At 39.2% G+C, this 25,860-nt stretch overlaps 1 protein-coding gene across 4 annotated transcripts in view; it reads right to left on the bottom strand.

Moving 5' to 3' along the window:
* The window catches only part of CFAP54 (cilia and flagella associated protein 54), a 377,198-nt gene that overhangs the window by 181,994 nt on the left and 169,344 nt on the right, over nt 1-25,860 (bottom strand). For 3 of the 4 annotated variants that reach the window (XM_008004317.3, XM_037996665.2, XM_073021022.1), the window contains 8 exons: nt 20,720-20,872; nt 18,163-18,357; nt 15,726-15,813; nt 15,216-15,425; nt 11,478-11,544; nt 9,146-9,328; nt 6,653-6,739; nt 241-363 (listed from right to left, as the gene is read on the bottom strand). In XM_008004317.3, coding sequence (XP_008002508.3) covers nt 241-363; nt 6,653-6,739; nt 9,146-9,328; nt 11,478-11,544; nt 15,216-15,425; nt 15,726-15,813; nt 18,163-18,357; nt 20,720-20,872 — 1,106 coding nt within the window. The remainder of the gene's footprint in view (nt 1-240; nt 364-6,652; nt 6,740-9,145; nt 9,329-11,477; nt 11,545-15,215; nt 15,426-15,725; nt 15,814-18,162; nt 18,358-20,719; nt 20,873-25,860) is intronic. The other variant, XM_037996664.2, reaches the window with a different exon arrangement.

The following is a 25,860-nucleotide window of genomic DNA, read 5'->3' as shown; positions in this document are numbered from 1 at the left end:
TCCCTGAGCCAGAATTTGACTGCAAAAACTACTCCAAAACCATGCTCCCTCCCCCGTGACACCCTTCCAACCCAGACAAATGAAACCTCATAAAATCCTGATGTTAGTTGTAACCAGACTTAACAAAGAAGTCTAAAATACCAGAGATTGTAAATACACTTTCATGGGAGTGTTCCCTACATTTTAGGAACATATCCCTCACAGGTAAAGAAATTGCTTTGAATCAAATTGTCAGATTACCTTCGTTTTTCCAGTAGCTTTATAGCCTGCGGGTATTGAACAAGGCATGTTTTTTCCATAGAAAATTTGGGATATCTCATAAAAGGCTTCAGAAAAGAATCTCAAATCTATAAGGACTTCTATCTGTAAAGGAAAGGAAACAATGAGGTACTTAATTAAACAATTTGTTTTACTTAGAAAACAAAGTATAGAGAAAATCGTCAACTTTCTGAGATCCAAAGTTTCTGCTTAATGTTGGTAATGCATTATGAATTAATGTTTACTAGACACAGTGGAGAGAGATGCAAGTGTCTGTGTGTGTGCCCATATACATGTGCAATGGACCAAGAAGCTAACAACAGCAGGCGGCTGTTCAAAACAATGGACATTTATCAGATGCTGCTTACTTCATCAGAGGCAAACACATTAATATTTTTATAATATGATAGCTGTATAAAAGTTTTTTTAATTATTTTTTTTTTGTTCCCATTAACTATAGCCCAAAAGAAAAACAAAACAAAAACACTCCTAATGTTCTCCAGCCCAACGAGGAAAGTCAAACTGGGAGACTAACTCCACAATGTATCAACACAGAGACAACTACTAATTTTCTTTTATTTTTAACTTTTAAGAGGCTACTCCCTTTGCAAACGCCCACCTCTTCTGTGCGGCAGATAGGAAAATTGGCTGTCCGCAACCAATCAGACTGATTGCAGGTGAGTCTTCCTTTCCATAGAAGTATAACTTTGTAACTTCACCCTAGCCTCTGATTGGTTGCCTTTTGCAACCAATCAGATGTTTGCACAGGCGAGTAACCTTTGTAACTTACTTCAATCTCTGGTTGGCTGCTTTCTGCAACCAGTCAGACTGATTGTGGGCCACTACTTCATTTACATGGGGTGAGCACGAAGTGGCCAATATGAATAGGGGACGTTTGGACCCAAGAAAATTCTAGGGAATATTTGGACCCAAGAAGATTCTGTATCCAGGCCCTTGAGCCGCTGCTCACGCCCACTCCCACACTGTGGAGTACTTTCATTTGCAATAAATCTCTGCTTTCATTCTTTTGTTGTTTCATTCTTTCTTTGCTTTGCTGGGCGTTTTGTCCAGTTCTTTGTTCAAAACGCCAAGAACCTGAACAACTTGCAGTCACAACCCTCTACTGGTAACAAGTATAGTACCCAATAGTTAGTTTTATGATCCTCACCCTCGTCTCACCCCGCACTCTCAAGCAGGCCCCAGTGTCTATTGTTCCCTTCTTTGTGTCCATGTGTCCTTAATATTTAGTCCCTGCTTATAAGTGAGAACATGTGGTATTTGGTTTTCTGTTCCTGGGTTAGTTTGCTTAGGATAATGGCCTCCAGCTCAGCTCCATGCAGGTTGCTGCAACGGATATGATCTCATTCTTTTTTATGACTGCATATTATTCCATGGTGTATATGTATCACATTTTATCTAGTCTATCGATGATAGGCATTTAGGTTTATTTCATGTCTTTGCTATTGTGAATAGTGCTACAAGGAACAATTTTCTTATCCATAATTAATGGCCGCTGTTAATTTTAAATACATATATTTAATAATATTAATCAATTTATAGCTATGTATTTTATATGGCTTAATTTGAATATAATCCAGCAGGATCATCAGTCAGAAAATTATAGAAAAAGGAGTTCTTTTTTTTTTTTTTTTTTTTTTTTTTTTTTTTGAGACGGAGTCTAGCTCTGTCGCCCAGGCTGGAGTGCAGTGGCCGGATCGCAGCTCACTGCAAGCTCCGCCTCCCGGGTTTACGCCATTCTCCTGCCTCAGCCTCCGGAGTAGCTGGGACTACAGGCGCCCCACCTCGCCCGGCTAGTTTTTTGTATTTTTAGTAGAGACGGGGTTTCACCGTGTTAGCCAGGATGGTCTCGATCTCCTGACCTCGTGATCCGCCCGTCTCGGCCTCCCAAAGTGCTGGGATTACAGGCTTGAGCCACCGCGCCCGGCCGAAAAAGGAGTTCTTATTTAAATTCGTTCAACATATTTATGGAGCACCTCATATGTACCAAGCCCTCTTAGAGGTTATGTTCCATTGGGATGCATGTTTAGCTAAGTTTCAGTGACACATGAAGATATACACAAATACAAAGGGACACAGGGCACTCACAAATGCTATTTTCAAGACTGTGGTCAGGAAGGAATTCTCTGTGAAGAAAACCTTCAAGAAAAGATTTGGGAATGTCATTAAAGGAGACAGACATGAAAATCTGCTAACGGACCTTAGTGTAGAGGCCATATGGCAGGACTCAGGGAGCAAGGGGAGGAGGTCAGGAGGTGAATATGAATGCTGGCCAAAAAAGGTCAAGTAGAACCTGAAGACCAGAGTAGGGACTCTGAACATTATTCTTTGTGTGATAAGGAGTTACTGGAGAGTTTTAAACAGGACAGGGCCCTAACCTGACTTAAATTGTGAAAACCATCTAGTGACTTTGTAGAGAGCAGAGAAGGGTAAATGTGGAAGCAGAGAATAAAGTACGAAATTAGATGAACATGTAAATATATAACATAGGAAAAGAAAATTCCATTTATCCTCAGCATGTCCACCTATCATACTCTCTGTTTCCCATTTGTTATTATGTTAGGAATCTCAAGAGTGTGCGAATTTTAAAGAAATAAAAAGGTGCGCTAGTGGGAAACTGTATACATAAATAACATGAAAATAAAATATAAAAGATCAGGAAAATATTTTTAATAAGAAAGAGAAAATTGCTTGTCTATCGAGTTGCATACTTTGGTCTTTGCCTAAGGTACCTTGGGGTCTAATCTCCCCAGTGCCATATAATATCAAAGGAGGCTCTGGGGGAGACATAAAAACTCTTTCAGGTTTCTAGATGACCATTTTTCTCATTACCCCTAGGAGGAAACACTTCCCTATATCTGTATGTGGTTAGTTTCCTTGAGTTTTGACTATAAGATTGCTGAACATGGACTCTTTCTGGCTTCAGTTTATCATACCAATCTGACCATTTGAAAAAGCAATTGGGTAAATAATGGACATATATTTTCAGAGGTGACCGACACTGCAAACACAAACAAGCCAGAGAGCAAAAAGAACTACCCATAAATCAACCATTCACTCACACAAATATAGAATCACTGGTACCCTTCCTAGGTTTGATGTGTTGAGAGTGACAAATCTTTCAAGATGTTGGCAGTTCTAAAGTGAAGCCAGGCCAGCTGATCATGAAGAGGTCTTAAAGCTTTCCTTGAAAGACACTAGGGCACTATAGAAACTTCAGAGTGTGATCTATTGCTCTTTGATTTGTCAGGAATCATCATTGTGTGTTATTTCCCGACTATGACTTTTCTCTCTTCCCACTCCCTGACCCTAGTTTACTTCAGAAAGGTCAGGCAAACTCTGCTCACACAGGCTGTCATTCCTTCCTCTGTATGATCCATCATTTGTCCTCTTTCATTGCTCTGTCAAAACCCTAGTCTGGTTTTTCAATCCTACTATGCCAATAAGATCCCACTGCTCACTCTATTCCTGACACTGGTACCAGACACCAGATAAGATCATGTCATTCTCCTGATCCAAATTCTATAATTAGTTAATTATAGAAATAATAAGATTCTATATAAATTCTGTAATTAATTCTCCAACCCAGTTCTCCAGAATGAAGTCCACAATTCTTCTCTGGTTTTTATGCTACTCTAGGACAAAAACAGCTACCAAGTGCTAACAATATGATTTTTAAAAAGTCATCTAACCACTTTGTTCCAGATTATGTCTTTTGGTGCCCATCTAGATCTCCTCTTGATGAGTTATGATCATTGCAACCCTTTCATGCTTCCTGCCTCTTAAGGACAGACCAGATTGTACATGTTACAAAATTCGGATATTGCAATCTCTTCATTTCTCTCATAGCTCCACCTCCAAATTACATCTCTTCAGAGTTGGGAATTCAAGACTAAGTTCCTGGTATTCTCAATGTCATCGACCTCTGGTATACTCATGTTATCTTCTACAACCTGCCTACCCAAAACCTCCACTCTAGTGTAACTGAACCACCCCTACCCCCTAAACAAGCCAGTATTTTCTCACCTATCTTTCACACTGACGGCCAAGAAATGTTCCCTTTTTCCTCTCTCCTGCTCCATGAATTCTACTCTTTTCAAGCTTAAATCTTACCTACTTAGTGAAACCTAAAGACTCAAAGCCATTTTTTCCTCTTTCAAACTCCTGGAGAGTCTTCATCACACCCATTTGGAAATGATCAAGTGGCAGGTGCCAACATTATTATCTTGGGTATACATCCTGTCTTTCTTCTTAGTTTTCACTTCCTTATAAGCAAGGATCATTGGTTACATTTCTTCGACTGGAGTTACTAACATTGTGCTTTTAAATAGGAAGTACTCGATGAATGTTGTTTTAGAGTTAAATCAATAAACATCTGCCAAGTATTTTCTAGGTGAGTTCCCACTAAACACTATAGAGAGTGCACGTAGGCACTTGAAAAATGTCTGCAGATTTTAAATTCAATAGTTAATTACTGAATTTCAACTATGTGAATGTATTACTCAAGACACTACAGGGAATTAAAAGATGAATAAGATACAGATCCTAGCCTCAAGAATTTTGCAATATTGAAGAGAACATTATCTTTTGTAAAAAAGAGAGAAAAGTTACATTCAGTTTCTTTTAAAAGTGTTGGAATTCAAAAGCAATAGAACTCATAAGAGTTCAGTAACTCAGAGAGGGTGATTCAGAAATTTTTATGATCAGTAACAAATTATTTATTCCCAGGTTAAAATCATTAATAATCATCACCAGAATTCTTCATTTCCTTACTTAGAAATAGCATGCCACAAACTATTTAGGTCTGAAAATATAGGCCCCAGGGCAGGGTTTAGACATGAAGAGAAATTCAAATGGAAGTCTAATTTTCCCTTATTAGAAAATGGGAGAAATCTGGCAACAAAAGGCAGAGAGTATTTCCACAAAAGCAGAAGTATGAATTAAGCCAGTGGTGTATTGGAGCCCACTCACTCCAATTTGTAAGAGCTAATTGTGCACATCTTGTCCCTGATTCCATCATTAGTGATGTCTAGTCAGTGGCTTGAATTCAGACATAGTGGGACTATTCACACCATGGATGGAAATTGAAAATGCCACAAATGAAAATTTTGAGGTGTTTTTTGTTTTTTGGTTTTTTTTGAGATGGAGTCTCGCCCTGTCACCCAGGCTGGAGTGTAGTGGTGTGATCTCAGCTCACTGCAACCTCTACCTTCTGGTTTCAAGCTTTTCTCCTGCCTCACCCTCCAGAGTAGCTGGGATTTCAGGTGCCCGCCACCACACGTGGCTAATTATTTTTTTATCTTTAGTAGAGATGGGGTTTCGCCATGTTGGCCAGGCTGGTCTCGAACTCCTGACCTGGAGATCCATCCGCCTTGGCCTCCCAAAGTGTTGGGATTACAGGCCTGAGACATCACGCCCGGCTTTGAGGTTTATTTTTTTAGAGCCAATTGTGATGTTTACCCGCCCATAGCTGATTGCTCCATTCAGTCGGTGGCAAAAGCATGAGATAATGGCCAAGAAAGATTTTAAGCTCAAGAAAGCCAAATGTTCTATCTTCAATTGTTTGTTTTGCCTCAACTTAAATTTCTCTGTCTTCCTAATTTTTAGTAAGGTCCACTACAGAAAAAAGGGTGAATACACAGTGTGTGTGTGTGTGTATGTGCGCGCGCGTGCACGCACATGCGGGTGTGTGTGTGTAAAATATAAAATAGGGTTGAACTCCATATTACAGTTGAGGAGGTACAGAACTGGGAGCAAATTTGTTGGATATTGAGATGATTCATGTATAAAACAAATTAAACAAAAGTGGGAGCAGGCAACAAGAGTGATTAGGATAGAGAGCAGAGACAATAAGGTGCTTCCCATCCCATGTGGTGTTCAAGTCAATCAATTGCACGTGCATCTCAAAAGCAGAGAACCTTAACTGACTTCTGGATTACAGGATTTTTTGTAATTTAGCATCTATCTGATCTTGTTAATTCAATTACCTGTGCATTGAAAAATTCTTGTGTACCATGATATCCATAAAGGTTCTTAGGAATAAATTCACAGAAGCTTCAGAAAACTGGTTCAGTTGGTCTTCACCAGGAAGTCAGTCTCTCAGAAGTGGCGATTTCCAGGCCCATTAGTGTTGGGTGAACCTTATTTCCATGTGCGGCTGTTCCTCACTTTACTGTGGTCCAAGCATAAAATAATCTACACCTTTCTAACTGGCTCTTTCTCGTACTTTATTATAATAATGGCTAAGTTGTTTTTTATATCATTGTAATGCCATGTTATTATCAGCTTGTTAATATAAGTCCTAAAATCAAATTAATACATGACAATATCTTTAATAGTTCAAGAATATCAAATGTCTTAAAAGCTTGTAACATACCTTGAGGATTCTTGCTTCTAGACTTCTGATTATATCTTGACAAATTCCAGAAACAAAATATTGATACAATGCAAGGAGAGGAAGAATCTATGAGGAGAAAAACACTCATTTCAAAATATATTTTATCAAACTAATAACCTAATAATCAAATTTAGCCAAATATTAAATATAGGATATGTTATATATTGATTTACTTTCCATGATAGGAAACTATACTGTTGAAACTAAGTGAAATAATCTATCTAGCACATGCTTCATAAGTTTATCGGAACTTTAAGGTGCTATTAGAGACTTACAGTTCCCAGTAGATGCCATCTGGTACCCCAAATCTAGGTTGTATATCTCTTTAAGCAGGAAGAGGTAAAAATACAATCAATTATCTTCCTTGAAAACAATTAACTCAACACAAATACACGAGTCACTGTGGCCTGTGGAAAAATTCTAGCAAATGAGCTACCAAATAAATGCAAAATTTAAAGCAAAGGAACTCAATCTCTGCCCCCTAACTGGATCCTACTTACTCATTTTAATGCCAGTTGCTTTTTGTCTTCAACTAGAATTTTTCTATCAACAAAAAATATTTATAACATGCCTATTATGTGTTAGGCACTGTTGAATGAGAACAAAATCTAACAAATCCTTGCCTTCACATAGCATATATTCTACTGATTAAAACCCAAGCTTACTCTTCACATAATATTTTTATTTTCCTAGAATTCACTCCAAAGTTCAGTTGCTCTTGAAGTCCCATGGATATATGTGAAGGCTTACAGACCATCAATATTTCAAATGGCCCAACCACGATCCATCCAGAGAAAGATGTGGAGAGGACAGTTTTGCCTAACATTGGAACAGCTCCTGACCTCAAATCAAACCTTAAGCTCAGTTCCTGCAACTGTAGCCTTCCCTGCCAAAGGAAGATGGAGTGGAAGGATGATTGGGATCCCCATTAGTTAGCAAACTATTTCCCATAGCTCCACAGCTCTGGGTCACATAGCAAATTTTATATTCCACAGAAGTCCCCTTAGCCACTAGGCTTCTTCTGGAGAAGGTTAATGTAATACAAAATGGAAATTGTTTACTTCTTGCAATTTCAGCTGGGGAACCTCTAATTGTCAGGTAATTGGCAGCTGCTAATAGCAACAGCTTTTTTAAAGGATTAGAACTGGTCTTAAATGATTTCAAACATAAAACATTTTTCTATAACTATGCCTAACAAACATAACACAATACCTTTTTCCACAATTAATGCAGCACAAAACATTAAGAGTTGGCGATTACCTTTGAGATTTAGTTTCTTTTTCTTTAGCGAGAAATAAAAACACACCATTTTATTGCTGCCAATTGCTCAATTATTCAGAAAAACATTCTCAATTTCTTCAGCTTTAGAGAAAAAAAAATCTCATTTCTTTTCCAGTACAGTGATATGTATTATATATGAATATGACTAGACAGCTAAAGGTTACCCAGGGGATAGAACTATTTCTTCAACCCAGAAATGAATCCCTTTAACAGTGAGAGGGGCACCATTTTGTTATTTTTAAAAAATAAACAATTTCTCACCAAGTCTGCCAAGTGTTAAATGCACTTATCAATCTCTTTACTTTAATACATGGCTTTATAAGCTAACAATTCATATCAGGGGACAATAAATATTTTCAATATAAAGACAGAGTTGAATTTAGAAGGATAAATATACCAAGAGAATAGAAAACAATATATGGGAGAAAAAAGTAAGTAGGTATGAAAATCACAGAGGAAAGGGAAAGGAGCAGAAAAAAGAAAGAATAGCTATAAAGAAGCAAAGGGAAAAAAGAGATGTGAAAAAATAGAGGAAAGAACATAAAGAAAGTAAAAAGACAAAATAATGGAGGAAAATATAAAATGACCAACAATTCTAATAGAACATATTAATTTTTTAATGCAACCAGCTTCAAATGTATGACATATACTGCGATTTCTTTGCCCAAAGGAGAGGAGAGCTGTATTTGGATTTTTTTATTTTCTAGGACATTAAGAAATGTCTGTCTTTTATCTCATGCTTAGAATCTGTTTTCTTCTTAGATGCACCATTGACAGAGAAAAGATAAGAGACATAAAGATAAACTTATCTCAATAAAGAAACACTCTCACAGTTTTGGGATTGATATAACCTGAACAACTTAATGCAGTGGCTTACAAGTACACTAGATTTCCCTGTTTGAGATCAGTGATGCATTCTGATCGATTTCACCAACTATCTTAAGAAAAAAATATAAAGTAACACAGTAAAAGGAGAAAAAATCAAATAGTCTGCTTTTGTATCCAAAATGCAAAGAAAGAATATTAATTAATATACTTTAGTTTGAAGTGTAATTAAGAATCCTACATATGTAGAGTTTAAAAGTTAAACAGTAACTGACCAAAAGAATATTAGCAAAATTTGAAAAGTATGAGGTAAGTGGAGCAAAATATCCCAGTGATACATATTTTTTGATTTTACAAACTACTTACTATTAGATTTTGCCTAACAAAGTGCAGTTCACGTATAATGTAATACAGACTTGCAATTACAGAGCAAATGTCAGCCCTGTATCTATCTGAGAAGAGTTCGATGCCTGGGAGAAGCTGAGTGATTTCATACTGAGCATAGCAACGTTCAGCTTTGGGATGTGGAAGTGTGGTTCTAAGCAAACCCTGAAAATGAAAAAAAAGTGAAATATAAAGAGCTATAGATTGCATTTTCAATAATGAAACAAAAAAAGACAAATACATATATTGCTTTATAAAATGCTTAGTATATACCTAGCACACTGTACTTTGTAATAAATGGTACTTATCATTTATATTATCATCATTACAGGTTCCAAATGCTTTTATCACTCCAGATGGGCTTTTTAAATTCCATGGTAGTTGGATACCTCTTATTTTCAAAGAAATTATAATTATATTAAATTATCTTTTGTTGAGGGTCAATCTTATGTTAAGCACTGCCGGTAAGTTCTTTATAAACATTATCTCATTTAATGTTATTTTAACCTGCTCTTAGAAGGGAGGATTATTATGTCACAAATGATATAATTGAGGCTTAAACAATTTATCTGAAGTCACACAGCTAACAATGGCAGAAAGGAAATTCAAAGCCATGTCTATTTAGCTAAAAAAAAAAACAAAAACAAAAAAACTATGTTCTTCCCACTATACCAAGCTATACGTAGAGGAAATGACTACTTGTTTCAGAAGTCTCAATCAGGCAGAGGTAATTCCAAACTTCTAACTGCTTAAATGAAAAGACTATTGTTATAATTTGACCAATAGTTTTTGGTAATTTATGTAACCAACATTACACTAGATGTTGGGGAGACAAGATGAATATGTAAAAACCACATTTTTCATTTAAGGGTGCTTCTTTGTTATTTTAACAATTAAAATTTCTTAATGACAAACGCATTATGAAATTATTTTAATGTATATATCAGAAAGAATTTCAATCCAATGGCTTATTAAGGTCATGAGATATACTATTCTAAAATACTTTGTAGTTGTTGAAATTTTTACTATCATACATTTGTTTTAAAATCATAAAAAGAATTAATAGGCTTTTAAGATAAATCCCACCAGCTAATTTTTATTTTAGGTATAGTATTACTAAGAAATAATACACACATTATTGTCCACATTAAGCAAAAAGTTAAATACTTGTTAAAACACATATTTTCTAAAACATAAACAGCATTATCTTCAAGAACAAGGAGTATCAGAAAGTAAAGAATGCGATTTAACAAGTCAGAGTTGGGTCATTTCCTTTGCACCTCTGCCTCTTGTACTTCTTCCCTTTGAAGCCCAGACAAGAGGTATAAGGAACATAAGAAAATTGAAAAGTCTGGCCTTACATTCAGAGAAGCCCTTCCTGAAGAACTCACTTATTTAGATTTCATAAGCTATGAGACTTCTCTGACACACAGAACAAGAGTGCCCATCTTTCAAAGTAAATAGAACCTTTAGTAGATTGCAAAGGTCCCTGGATACATTTTGGAATTTCAAAATGTCTTGTATTTCAGATAAAAGCTCCTTTCTTCTTCAGTGAAGTCAAACCAAAATTCTGAAAACTGCAAGAACACCTCTCCTGTAGTCTTCAAGTTATTTTCACCTTCATCATAAGATAGATTTTATATCATATAACCAAGCAAAACTGAATTTAGAGATGAGGTAACCTAAGGCAACTATTTGAAGTCAAACAGACTGGCTTCATACTGATTACTAGTAACATGATCTTCCTAATGACAGAAGACTCAGTTTCCCCATCTGTAAAATTCCTTCTTCTGTAGTGTAAAGGAGAAAACTGACTCTGTTAAATATTAAAGGTGGGCCAGGCACAGTGCCTCACACCTATAATCCTAGCACTTTGGGAGGCCAAGGCAGGTGGATCACCTGAGGTCAGGAGTTCGAGACCAGCCTGGCCAACATGGTAAAACCCTAGCTCTACTAAAAATACAAGAAATTAGCTAGGTGTGGTGGTACGCGCCTATAATCCCAGCCACTTGGGAGGCTGAGGCACAGGAATCGCTTGAACCTGGGAGGTAGAGGTTGCAGTGAGCTGAGATTGCACCACTGCACTCCAGCTTGGGCGACAGAGTGAGACTCCATCTCAAAAAAAAAGAAAAAAAAGAAATTAAAGGTGAAGGTCTCACAGGGGTTCAGTGATCAAGAGAAAGATGGGCTTGTGATATTTAATCAAGATTCATGCTATTTTGCTACCTGAGTTTTCTGAATATGATAAACTTTTTTTACTGATCCAATGAATAGTTGTGCTACCATGGAAAAACATACATAAATAAAGCGTTACCTGAAAGAGTAATGCAGACAAAATGCAACAGTCAGTTTTCTTTTCAACATTCAATGACTTAATAAATCTAAGTAAGTATAAGAAAAATAAACTGATTAGTAAAAATTTTCCAAAAACATTTTGATATAAATATGTCTTTACATACATATTTAGAACACAAAACGTATAAGAAAAATATACATATAAATATATAAGAAAATAAAAGGAAAATACATTAAAGAAGATAAAAAAAATCCCCTGTAATCCTACTGCCTAAACATGATTACTAGTAACATTTTAGTCAATTTCCTTATATATATTTTTTCTGTATATAACTATACACACAGAGAAACACATACATACACATTAAGAGTAGAATTAGGCAATACATACAACTTTATAAACAAATTTTTCATTCACAGACATAACGGACTATATCATTATTCTAAAGAACTTTAATGTTTTATCATACAGATGTGCCATAACATAAAAATATGAATCTCCACTGGCGTTTTCCAATGCTGAGGTAAACATTGTTATGCCTACACTTTTGGGCACTTATCCTATCGGTTCCACTGAATGAAGCCCTGGAAGTGAAAGCTTTTGGTAAAAGTGGGTGCACAGTAAAGGCTTTTGATGATGCGGTTAAATAATTCTACCTGAAGACTGAAGCATTGTATTTTCTCTCTAGCTGTTTATTATGGAGCCGTTCACAACATTAAGTATCTCCACCAAACATTAATATCTCTCCATTTACAACTCTTTCATTTTATGTCCGTTAGAAGAAGAGTTTGAGTTTTCTATATGAGAGTCTTAAAATTCACATTTGCAACTACCAACCACATTACCTTCTCCTAAGTCTTTCTTAGATAAAACCAGTCAGGTTCACTACATTAATAACAATGTCTACCTCAGTTCAGCTTCACTGTGTGGATCTTCAAGTGTGGTATTTTACAGCGGGGAGAAGAGTTTCCTCTACTCAGGGAGTCTAGGAAAACAGCCAAAGCCCCTGTAGAATGACATCTCCTATGACAGTCAGACTTCCAGCTGGGAAACCAGGAAATGACTTTCTGTTTGTTAAAAATCACTAGGTAATAACTTCAGAAGCTCAGAGAAGCGGAGGTGCCCTCTGGCAGGAAGCCTGTAGCTGTTCCTTTCCAACCTGTTCCTTTCCTTGGCTTTTCCATTCCCAATTGACAAGCTCCACTCCAAAGTCATAAGCTCAGACTTTGTTTCAGGAGACAAAGAGACAGAGAGAGAGAGAGAAAGAGAGAGAGAGTGTGTGTGTGTTCTATCCCAGGAGCACAAAAAAATTAAACTTGACAGAAGTCTAAATCTTTGACATTTAATACTTTAAAAAGCAGTACTTTCTTACTTCCCTGACTCAAGATGCTAATCTGAAAGCAATGTGATCACCACCTAGGAACAGTTAAGTTTTTTTAAGTGTGCTCTACAGCTTAAAACACTATGCAGGTTGTTGCTCACCACCTCCGACAGGTCAGCTAAAGAAGTAACTGGAGAGGTGAAGGAAACCTATACCTCTAATCCCTCCATACTTTTCAAATTTCTCATGTTAATCAGAAATTTGAAATACTTAAGATATTTGTGAGTGCTAGCTATGCATAAGCCATTGTTAAAGACATTCACATGTGTTATGTGTGGTGGGCTAAATAATGGTCCCCCAAAGATATTCATGACCTTATCTCCAGAACCTATGAATATGTGACCTTATAGGGCAACAAAGACTTTGCAGATGTGATTAAATTAAGGCCACTGAGATAGGGAAGATTATCCTGGATTGTCACAATGGCCTTTATAAGAGAAAGGCAGGAGGGTCAGAGACAGAGAAGGAGATGTGAAGATGGAAGATGTGAGAGACAGACAGAGAGGGGCAGGTGTGGGGGAAAGATGCTAAGGTGTTGGTCTTAAAGATAGAAGGTGGGGTCATGGACCAAGGAATGCAGGAGGCCTCAAGAAGCTGGAAAAGATAAGGAATCAGCTTCTCCCCAAGAGCCTCCAGTGGAAGCACAGCCCTGCTGACACACTAATTTTATGATTTCTGAACTCTATAACTGTAAAAGAATAAATCTGTTTTGTTTTAAGCCACTAGGTTTAGGGGAATTTGTTACCAGCAAAAAAGGACAGTAATACAGTATGTATTATGGGCTAAATTGTGTCCCCTAGAAATTCATATGTTGAAGTCCTAACTCTTAGTGATATAGTTTGAATATACATCCCCATCAAATCTCATACTAAACTGTAATCCCTAGTATTGGAGGTTGGGCCTGGCAGGAGGTAGTAGGATCACGGTGGTGGGTCCCTCATGAATGGCTTAGTGCCATCTCCTTGGTGATGAGTGAGTTCACATCACATCTGGTTGTTTAAAAAGTGTGGCACCTCCCACTCTCTCTTGCTCCCATTCTTGCCATGTGAGATGTGGGCTCCTATATTCAAATATGGCCTTCTGTCATAACTGAAAGCATCCTGAGGCCTCTCCAGAAACCCAGCAGATGCTGGTACCATGCTCTCTGTATAGCCTGCAGAATCAAGAACCAATCAAACCTCTTTTCTTTATAAATTACTCAGTCTTGGGTATTTCTTTGTAGCAAAGCAAGAACAGCCTAACATACCCAGTAACCTCAGATTGTGACCATGCTTGGAGACAGGGCATCGAAAGAGGTAAGTAACTAAGTTAAAATGAGGCCACAGAGTTGGGCCCTAATCCAATATGACTGGTATCCTTATAAGAAGAGGAGATTAGGACATTGACATGCCGAGGAAAGACCACATGTGGACATAGTGGTCTTTCTACAAGCCAAGAAGAGAGGATTCAGAAGAAACCAATTAACCAACACCTTGTTCTCCAACTTCTAGCCTTCAGAATCATGAGATAACGAAGTTATGTTGTTTAAGCCACCCAGTCTGTGGTACTTTGTTACGACAGCCTAGCAAATTGATACAGTATGGCATGTAATTTTTACCACCTTGGTTTAGAGATAAGGACACTGAGTCTCAGAAGGAATGTGAAACTTGTTGAAAGTAACTGGTTTCTAGCACACTTTTGGATGAGGCCCATGCCTGACTGCCTCCACACTGTTTTCCTGCTCTCTTACCAATTGCTCTTTCATTTGACCACTCAAAAAGTCATTGTTGAGCCAGACGCCGTGGCTCACGCCTGTAATCCCAGCACTTTGGGAAGCTGAGGTGGGCAGACCATCGGAATTCAGGAGTTCCAGACCAGCCTGGCCAACGTGGTGAAATCCTCTCTCTACTAAAATTACAAAAGAATTAGCTGGGCATGGTGGTGGGCACCTGTAATCCCAGCTACTCAGGAGGCTGAGGCAGGAGAATCTCTTGAACCCAGGAGACGGAGGTTGCAGTGAGCTGAGATCAAGCCACTACACTCCAGTCAGGGTGACAGAGTGAGACTCCGTCTCAAAAAAAAAAAAAAACACCAACAAAAAAACCAAATAGTTATTGAATGCGTATCTGGAACTTGGGATCCATGAGTAAGCAAAGCAAACACCTGGGCCCAGGTGACACTGATATTTTGGGGCAAGAGTTGTGTTACAGGAAAAGGAGATAATCATAAGCAATAAACATCACAAATAAGTAAATAAACTGTAAGGCCCTGTATGATATGGACATAACCTCCCAGAAATCCAGTGTGCATGAGGCACTGCATTTTGCATGGCACAGGGGGGCACCCTGCAAGGAAGCTGTTAGCTAGTATGCGGATCCTTCTATCCTCACACTCACTGTGCTATCTTTGCTGATATGACTGCTCCTTGCAAACACCCCCAGATGCCAACTCTTGACAGAAACTCCTCACTGTAGTCTTTGAAACCCAGAGGTGAATGGCTGTTGGTGACATTGGTGAGCGAGGGGCCAAATTCTTTCCACGTGTGCAGCACGTCTGGTTTTCTGAATATGTCATCAAGAGCTTGACACCAACACTTAAAAGCAGCCCTAAAACAGAGACAAAGCATCAAGCAGTACATTTTCTGAGACCCATTATTAAATCTATCTTCCAGAAGGGAAAGCAAATACACCGAAGCAACATCAATTAACATACGTATAACTATACATACATTCACTGTTCTTAATGGTTTCTCTCAGGTAGCATTTGATGAATAAAATGTAGCAATGTAGTATTGCTGAAGAACTAAAATTTATGAATGACAATGTTTTTTCATAATCATTAAAAACTTCTTCAAACAAGAAAATAAAAAACTTTTGCCCTTGTTCTACAGACTTCTAAAAATCTACCTTTTCTTTTCTGCGAAGATGAGAAGACTTCCAAGTGAATGCAACGCCTGAACTTTAAGACTTCTTTGATTGCTGGCTTGGAGAACATCTATATTTTTAATCAAGTAAAAGAACAAATGTCAGTTCCTAGAAAAATATTTTCTTTATATTTGCAAGAATATTTTAAATTGCACTATTCCTTAACTGTGTAGATTGCAGTAAGCAAACTCCAAGTTAACAGCGCCTTCAAATGTCACACAATATATATACACAGAGAGCAAGCAAACGTTCTATTTGATTACAGAATGAAAGACTGGCTCTAACAGATAGTAATAATGGGGCTTCGTGAAGAATAAAAGTCATACAGGTAGAGACAGGAGAAGAGAAAATTAGAAACGGCATGTAAGGGAAAATTGCTGGGTATGTATAGGAATGATGGGCATGACTGGAGCATGGTTTTCTGGAGAGGGTGAACTGAGTCTGAAGTGGGAGGCAGTGGTCAGACTCTGAGGGCCTCTGACTGCAGCTTGGAGAAAAGTGGATGTTATCCTATAGCAGATGGGAAGGGTCAAAGGGTTTGTTTTTTAGCAGACACGTGACAAGATCACCACATATCAGATTTCTCCTTTTACCTGAAGGCAGAAAATATCTTTAATATCACCTAATTGGATCAGCAAGGTAGCTCATGCCTATAATCCCAGCACTTTGGGAGGCCAAACCAGGCAGATCACCTGAGGTCAGGAGTTCGAGACCAGCCTGGTCAACAGGGTGAAACCCCGTCTCTACTAAACATATAAAAATTACCCAGGTGTGGTGGCACACACCTGTAATCCCAGCTACTCAGGAGGCTGAGGCAAGAGAATTGCTTGAACCCAGGAGGTGGAGGTTGCATGATCAAAGCCAAGATCACGCCACTGTACTCCAGACTGGGCAACAGAGTGAGACTCCATCTCAATCAAAAACAACAACAACAACAAATCATATACTTTTTTTTTCTAGTGAATGCATGCATTCTGGGATGTGTAGCCAAAAACCCCAGCCAACATGGCAGTGATTTCTAATGAGGACAATACTGTCCCCTAGAGGATATTTCAGAAATGTGAGAAAGGGTTTTGTTAGATGTCACAATGGGGGCATCTTTTGGTAACTCATAGGTTAAGACCAAAGATGTCAGATGGCCTGCAAGGCACAGAAACTTCCCCTACAGTGAAGGAAAAGATGAGAAGCCTGTTTATAACTATCTGAATCTCACATCGAACTTCGTTTTCCACATAAAAAGGGTATTTCTGCATGATTTCTAAATGTCCATGATTTCTAAATTTTCCAGACATTGCAATCACTGTAGTTCTTTGTTTTGCTCAGGACTTTACCAAGATTTATTTGCCATTTTAGAAAATATCACAACATTTAACCATGTTGATAGTATTTGAGTCACCAATACAACATACCTGTCTCTCTCTGCATACGCAGCTGTCACATTCATGGTGATTCCACAGCCAGGATACAAGCATCTGATTATTTCTTTACAGCTTCTAATGCCTGAGCATTTACATACCAACAAACTGATTCTTTTATGATAAAGTGAAGCTATTTCTCCCCTATTTTTATATTTAGAGCTTCATAATAATTTTTTTCAAAATAATGTGTATAAGAATATATTAAATATAAATTTTATTTCAGGAAGTAAAGGGGGCATCATAAAATGTCTGTTAGAAAGAAAGAGGATATTCGGTCTATCGTATGGGTTGGGAATATACTACTGAAGCTGTAGAAAAGCCAAATCAAGGGAAAGACAAGGCAAATGGAATTAGCTGGAACCAGAAAAAAAGAACATCGTCTCCATCCCCACAAGGGGCTCATAGCTCCAATGAAAAAGGAATAAACAGAAGGGTGGCCTAGAATCTCACAATCGTGACGGCCAAGCTAAGAAAATGGGTAAAGGGAGGAGGCTGGAAGCTTCTTCTGTCTCCAGGCTGTTCTGTCACTGCTGCAAGGGTATAGGTTCTTTTATCTTTCTTTTAAAGGTAAGATTTCAGGACCAGATGCAATCTCAGCATTAATGTAGAAGATCATATAGAAAATGGAGACATAGACGGGTACAGTGACTCACTCCTATACCAGTATTTTGGGAGGCTGAGGCAGGCTTATAGCTTGAAACCAACAGTTCGAGATCAGGCTTATAGCTTGAAACCAATAGTTCGAGATCAGTCTAGGCAACATGGCGAAACTCTATGTCTACAAAAAATATGAAAATTAGTCAGGTGTGGTGGTGTGAGCCTGCGGTCCCAGCTGCTCGGGAGACTGAAGTGGGAGGGGATAGATTGAGCCCCGAAGGTTGAGGCTGCAGTGAGCTGTGATAGCACCACTGCACGCCAGCCTCGATGACAAAATGAGACCTCGTCTCAAAAAAAAAAAAAAAAAAATTAAAGAAAATGAATACATAATGGCTAACTCTTACCAATAGTTTGGTGATAAGAAGAAATTACAAGTCCAAGTTGTGAATATGGAAGTTTGCTTTTCTCCACGGAACTAAAAACTCTGAAGTGCTCCTGAGAAAGGTCAGGGGGTATTGACATATGCATCTCCTCTGTCCCCAGGCAAAATTCCACCTTTCCAGAAGTACCTTTTGAATTGTTGATTCCTCCTCTCTCTCCTAAATTCATGAAAAATAAGAAGAAGAAATAAATCTAAAATGTAGAAAGAAGGGAAGTGGGGAGGGAAGGTAGAGAAAATGGATAGCAAAAAGAAAGGAAATATTTTGTATAGAGCTGAGACATTTTTGTAGTTTGAGGGACACTATGTCCTTAAACTTAGTATCCAGGATCATATCTAAAGATCCTAGGTATGTGTGGATAGGCTCCAAGTCTGCCTTATTTCATCAAAAACACTACAGAGGGGCCAGGCACAGTGGCTCATGCCTATAATCCCAGCATTTTGGGAGGCCGAGGCAGGTGGATGACCTGAGGTCAGGAGTTCAAGATCAGCCTGACCAACAGAGTGAAGCCTCATCTCCACTAAAAATAAATTAGCCGAGCATGGTGGTGCACGTCTGTAATCCCAGCTACTCGGGAGGCTGAGGCAGAAGAATTGCTTAACCCCAGAAGGCAGAGGTTGTAGTGAGCCGAGATCACCCCATTGCACCCCAGCCTGGGCAACAGAGCACGACTCCGTCTCAAAAAAAAAAAAAAAACCGCACTACAGAGGACTGTCAGCCAGAAAGCAAATATTGAGATAATGTATTGCTCTTGGGGGACTGGTGGAAGTTGCATAGTCTGAGTTTGCCTTTTTAAAATAGCTTCCAACAATACGGTGTTAGTGTGCCTCTGGGGCAGAAACCTCTGGGATAGAAGCAACACACAAGCAGTTCTGGTATGAGACAAAAAAAAAAAGAAAAAACTTGTCTCTTTATAAGATCAGAGAACACATGGGAAAAAAAAATCTATATTCTAGGGGAAGCAGTTAAAAGTAATAGAGAAAGAAGCTAGTATAGATTTTGAAGTCTACAGTCTGAGGACTAGAGATAAACTACTGAAAATATTTTGGTACCAGGTGAGATTCAGAGTGAGTTGGTGTAAACCATTCCTAGGAATTGTATTTGCCTTTTATTTATGCCCTTACCCACTGTTTTTTGTGGCGGGGGGCGGGGGGGGGGGGGGCAGGTGCGTTTCTGTTTTGCTTTGTTTTGTTTTGAGATAGTCTCGCTTTGTTACCAGGCTGGAGTGCAGTGGCACAATCTTAGTTCACTGCAACCTCTGCCTCCTTGGTTCAAGCGATTCTCACGCCTCAGCCTCCCGAGTAGCTGAAATTACAGGTGCACACAACCACACCTGGCTAATTTTTGTATTTTTAGTAGAAACAGAGTTTCACTGTGTTGGCCAGGCTGGTCTCGAACTCCTGACCTCAAATGATCTGCCCTCTTTGGCCTCCCAAAGTGCTGGGATTACAGGCATGAGCCATGGTGCCCAGCCAGCCTTACCCACTGTTAATGCATGGAGCAATTAAAAGAAGCCAAACAGGATATGGAGAGCTAATTTAACATACTGTGAGTCTGCAGACAATATAACCAAAAACTATGGATATATATCATAGAACGTGTGGGGGGCAGGCAACAATAACAGACAAATAAATACATAAACAAATAAAACTCTGCCTGTGGTTGTTAAAATATTGGTCAAATTTCTAAAAGATCATTTCAGTGGAAATTAGCATTTTAATTAAGTAGAAGTTTAAATCTATTTTTAATAACTTTATACTATTTTACATGTATTTGCCTATTATTTAAATGTATTCTTATTATTCTGACCAACTTGAATAGTGAGAATCATAAATATAAAATAGGATTTTTAAAAATTTTAAATAACTTAAGAATAGATAGTTCAGGATTTTTCCAGCCTAAATTTGAATATACTCTTCTCTGAGGTTACCATTTAATCACTCAAAGCCAGCTTTGCTTGAATTCACAAGCAGATAGATGCTAAAAGAGAAAACAAATAAATGCAATGCAACCAACAATAGTGAATATCTTACTTTAAGCTAAAATAAAACCCCTAAGATCAAAATCTATAGTATTAATAAGAAATCTTGTTGATGCTTGTTTTAAAAGGTATCCATTTCTTTGCCACTGATAAAGTACTGTTTTGGTAAAAGGTTCTAGTTAACTCAGTATGATTCAATCCATCTACTCACGAAGTAAAACAAGACTATAGTGCCACAGCTTCAAAGAAAACTGTAAGAAGAACATAGATGTACAGAATCTAAAATTAATGAATATTGTCACATCTACTGTACTCAAGAGAGTTTGCTAGTTTCACAGAAAGCATAAAAGTCAGGGAGTGAGAAAGTGCATTGGTTAAAGTGTAAGACAGAGACTAGATCCACTAGACAAGAGGAAAGTGAAAGGCATCAGGGAGCGTTGCATGTACACAGGGGGAAGAACGAGAGGGCAGAAGAGGGATATCCACAGGGTGGTCACCCCACATAAAGAAAGATTCAGAGATACAGAACGTGCATTTTACCTTGTGTCTGTGCAAGAAATAATGAAAGCAACTTTCTGCTGTGTCGCATTGATCTGTTATGGTATTTGGATTTTTCCAGTGTCTCTCTAAAACACCTCAAGGTGTCTGTCACGTCCACAGGCACGCAGACAAGCGCTTTGGCTCGGCTGTATTCTGAAAGGAAAGAAAAAAGGAATGCTGGGGATGAAATGCTGCACCAAGCCAAGGTAAGAGCCAGTAAGTTTCGAATTCAGAGAATTTCTTGGTCCCAACCTAAAGCTGCTAAATTCAAAGCCCCCAGATCTGCAGCAGGTGTTTCAACATTAGGATCATTTTTTTTTTCTTTTAGTATACTTGAAGGTCCTTTAAAAAAAAAAAAAAAAAAAAACTTGGAAAACTTTTGATTCCTATGAAATGCAAATAACTTTAGATCTTGCCAATTTTCCCCATGAAGCCTCCTTCTTTTTCTTTTGCTGATCATAAAAAATGAAATATTCTACTCCTTTTCAGCAGCCTCTTCAAAGCAAAGGTGTCTTGGGAAAGAGACGAAAAGAAGAAACAAAGAAAGGAAGAAATAAAGTTGCTTGGAGATGGGCATCTGCTCTCTGAAGGGAAGGAAAAGACAGGTTCCTAATACTGGAAAGTGCAGAGGAAAGGAAGAGGGGGACCCAGGAGTGGGTATAGAACTTACTAACTGTCCTGAAAAGTGCCCAGAAAGGGGAGAGAGTGGGAGAGAGTTGCTTTGAGGTCTCTGAAGAGTGAGTGAGGGCCTGAGACTTCAGCTGCAGAATTGCTGCATACATCATGAAGCAGTACCAAGAGAGAGGAATCACAGTTTGCAGGACTGAATAACAAAAGAATGTGTTTCTTCAACAAGTTGAACAAGTGGAAGCCCCCTTGTAAAATCTAAGGTCTTAGCAGTATAGTAATTTACACGGTAAGCTGGAAGAGGTTAAGAGGCACGATCTTTGCCCTCAAGAAATTCACTATCTAGCTGAAGGGATGGGACACTCCAACATTGGAGTAATAAAGTCACATTTGCAGGGAATATTTGGTTACATGCCAAAATAAGGGAAAGATGGAAGACAGAGATCGGTGTAGGCAGGAAAAGGTGAGCAACGAAGACCTTGTGGAAGAGAAGATAGGCCAGCTGTGCCTTTGAGTATAGGGAAAACTTTATTAGGACAAAAGAGGCAAGGGGTTTTAGACAGTTAGAAGAACAGGAACAGCTAGGCAGGGCGAGGCAGCTCACACCTGTAATCCCAGCACTTTGGGAGGCCGTGGCAGGTGGATCACTTGAGGTTAGGAGTTTGAGACCATCCTGGCCAACACAGTGAAACCCCATCTCTACTAAAAATACAAAAATTAGCTAGGCATGATGGCACATGCCTGTAATCCCAGCAACTGAGGAGGCTGAGGCAGGGGAAATCGCTTGAACCTGGGAGGTGGAGGTTGCAGTGAACCAAGATCCCGCCACTGCACTCCAGCCTGGGTGACAGAGTACGTGAAGACTCCATCTCAGAAAAAAAAATTAATTAAAAATATTTTTAAAAAGGGGCACAGAAGTTAACAACTTCTAAAGGTTAATCTCAGTTGATCCTCACAGCACCTTAAAAATGGCCAGGAGTAGAAATCACTGACACTTTACAAAGGAGGAAAAGTGAAGTTGAGAGGTATGACCTTGTTTGAAGCCCTTAAGAAGAGATGAGCAGAAGAACCGGTGTTCAAGTCCGGTGCCTTCCCCAGATGATTCAACAAAGGACAACAAATCTTGGGTAACAGACAATGACCCAGATTTGTGACCCAGATTTGGGCACAGAGATGCCTCGAGAACAGGACAGGAATAAGCCTGAAGAAAGTTAATAAGGGAAGAAACCTGGAGTCATTATGAGCCCAGGGAGCAGGGAGGTCCTGACGGAATAAATAACACAGGGTAACTTTCTGTGGCCACAGAGACAACATCTTTCAATATACCCTTATGTCCAGAAATCCTGGAGGCTTCAGTCAAACCAGGGACATGGCCACATTGACAGAAGTAATTGTTTCCCCTGCAAATTCAGTCTTGACACAATTCTCTATCACACATTTAAGAGAATCAAATACTTAGGCCACAGTGGCTCTTGTGAACTCCCTGGAAGCTCTCATTCTTCTTCCTTACCAGTTGCACTCTCCTGTCTGCTCTGCCCTGTCCCCACCATCTCCCTGCTTAGTGTCCCTCTCTGCTAAGCCATGCCCAGTCCTGCACGGTGCCAGCAGGCAGGCCTCCTACTCCTCATGCCCCCACCCTCATCCACAACATCCCAAAGATTGTAGGTTTCTGTTCTGTTTCTCTATTTTTCTTGCAAGAATTCATGAGCTTGGCTTTTATTGTTTTCTCCTTAGAGAGTGAGATCAGGAAAAGAAGTTAAGCAAGTATCTTAGCTGAAACTGCTATGAGAAACTACCATAGACTGGGTGGATTATAAACAACAGAAATTTATTTCTCATCAGGCACTATGGCTCATGCCTGTAATCCCAGCACTTTGGGAGGATGAGGCAGGGAGGATCCCTTGAAGCCAGGAGTTCAAGACTGGCCTGGACAATAAAGCAAGACCCTGTCTCTACACAAAAATAAAATAAATTAGCTGGGTACAGGGGCATGTGCCTATAGTCCTAGCTACTTGAGAGGCTGAAGTGGGATGACCACCTGAGCCCAGGAGTTCCAGGCTACAGTGAGCTATGATCATACTATTGCACTCCAGCCTGGGTGACAGAGTGAGACCTTGTCTCAAAAAAAAAGAAAACAAAACAAATTTATTCTGCACAGATATTTGGGGCTAGAAGTCTGAGATCAGGAGACCAGAATGGTAGGGTTCTGGTGAGGGCCCTCTCCCTAGCTCGCAGATGGTTACCTTCTCATTGGTCCTCCCTCCCATGATAGAAGTGGGCTACAGAGCAACCTGGGGTCTCTTTTGTAGACACCAGGCCAGGTGTGGTGGCTCATGCCTGTAATCCCAGCACTTTGGGAGGCCAAGGCGGTTGGATCACCCCAGGTCAGGAGACAAGGTGAAACTCCGTCTCTACTAAAAATACAAAAATTAGCCAGGTGTGGTGGCGGGTGCCTGTAGTCCCAGCTACTCAGAAGGCTGAGGCAGGAGAATCACTTGAACCCCAGAGGTGGAGGTTGCAGGGAACTGAGATTGTGCTACTGCACTCCAGCCTGGGCGATGGAATGAAACTCCACCTCAAAATAAATAAATAAATAAAAATAAAGACACCAATGCCATTCATAAGGGCTCCACCCTCATGACCTAATTTATCCTCCAAAGGACCCACTTCCTAAGACCATCACATTAGGGGTGAGGATTTTAACATTTAGGTGGGGGGAACCACAAATATTCAGCCCATAACAGCAAGTTAATGAAAGGAGGAAAGCTGGAAGCCCCCACATACAATAATATGAGATAGTTACTTTCTCTAAGCCATAGTTTTAAATATCTGTTAAAACTGCGGTAATTCTTCCTTCATTAACTTTTCTCAGGCTTGTCTCTGTCCTATTTAGTCCCACAGCACCCCTCTCACCGAAATCAGGATGACTCAGAGGGTTACCATTTTAACCTGTGTGTGGAGGTGCAGTGTGTCCAGCACAGAGCCTGTCGTGGAGTGAGCATTCAGTAGATGAAGGCTCACATCATGACCACCGGTCATGTATTTTTAAAAGATAAATTGAGCGCTCACAAGTACTAGGCACTGTGCCAGGCACCGAAGAGAGACGCAAGTGAACAAAACAGGCATAGTCTCTGCTCTCACCAAGCTTATACTCTAGAATAAAATCTGAAAATTTTTATTTATAGTAAGAACAGTCTGAATGAAATCATCCCACTACTTTTTTATCTGGCTGATAAATAATTTCTCTTTGTGTTCTTCCTAAACTATATTTCACTTTCTTTTTCTCCCCTTTTTTCAAGCCCTGCATATCTTTTTCCTGGTTGTCTAATTAGGGTTCTGTTGGTGGTGGCGTGGCTGTCTACATGAGATAAATGATGCAAAGCAATGAGGAGGTGGCATTAGCTTCAGAGTCCTTATCTTGACAGCTCTGCCTCAAGGGGGTTCTTCTCTGAAAACGTCCATGGATAATTTAAGAAGGCTATTCCAGAGGCACTAATAGCCTCAACCGTTTGAAATAGGTAAGAAAGAAGAAGGAGGAGAAGAAGCAAAAAAAAAAAGAAGAATGAAAAACATTGTGTCTTTCATTGTACCAATGTAGAAATGAAAGCTGAAATGCCAACGACTCCTGAGAGATGGGTCCACCATGGAAGGATCCCAGCAAGTGATCTGAACTTTGGACTGCTTCCTACACTTGCGGCCACATCAATCCAAATGCCCAAAGGCACTAATAAAACATACCTGCCAAAGGGTTGAAAATTCCAACACACCGGAGGACTGAATAACTCTACCAGAGAACTTAAACACCAGGAAGGTCAAAACTCAAGAGACAGATCCCAGGCAGAATGCAAAAACAGCTTCAATAAATGGCATATCCATAGAGTTATCTCCCCTATGGAGCTTAACAAGCAGGCAAGTTACTCACCCATACAAGAATATCTATAAAATGAGGTGTTCTCACTTCTCCAAATCCTACAGAGACTACACCAAATTACATATGCATTATTAAACAGTTGAAGGGAGAATAGGATGCTGTTAAATAATGAGTACACCAAATGTTCCTAGGCACTGGAGCATTGCAATATCTATTCTGAAGAATTAAATGTACCAAGCATCACCACTAAATGCCGTTATGCCAAAAGAAAATCTATGATGGTCTAAAGCAGCGATCTGGTGTGGAAACCACCATGAGTACTCTGCCTTTTAAAAGAATTGCAGACATATCAGGGTGATGACATACGTAAGACCCAACATGCTGACAAATACGTTGGTGATCTGAGTTCAGTATACTGAAAAAATTCAGCATTTTAAAACTTTGCCAAATAAACCCAAGAGCATAGACCAAAAAACATTCCCAATAACAGAGGTCCTAAAATCTTAGAAAGAGCTACAAGTTGGATGCTGTAGAGGACTACGTGCTCACAAACAAGGTGTTCCAGGTAAGTCCTACTCTCGCAAATGAAGCGCAGCGTTCCCAATAAGTCCTGCTCTTGCAAACGAAGCAGGGCCTTCCTTCC

Source organism: Chlorocebus sabaeus, chromosome 11 (assembly GCF_047675955.1).
Source record: "Chlorocebus sabaeus isolate Y175 chromosome 11, mChlSab1.0.hap1, whole genome shotgun sequence".
Taxonomy (NCBI): Eukaryota; Metazoa; Chordata; class Mammalia; order Primates; family Cercopithecidae; genus Chlorocebus; species Chlorocebus sabaeus.
This window is presented reverse-complemented; position numbering and strand designations above follow the sequence as displayed.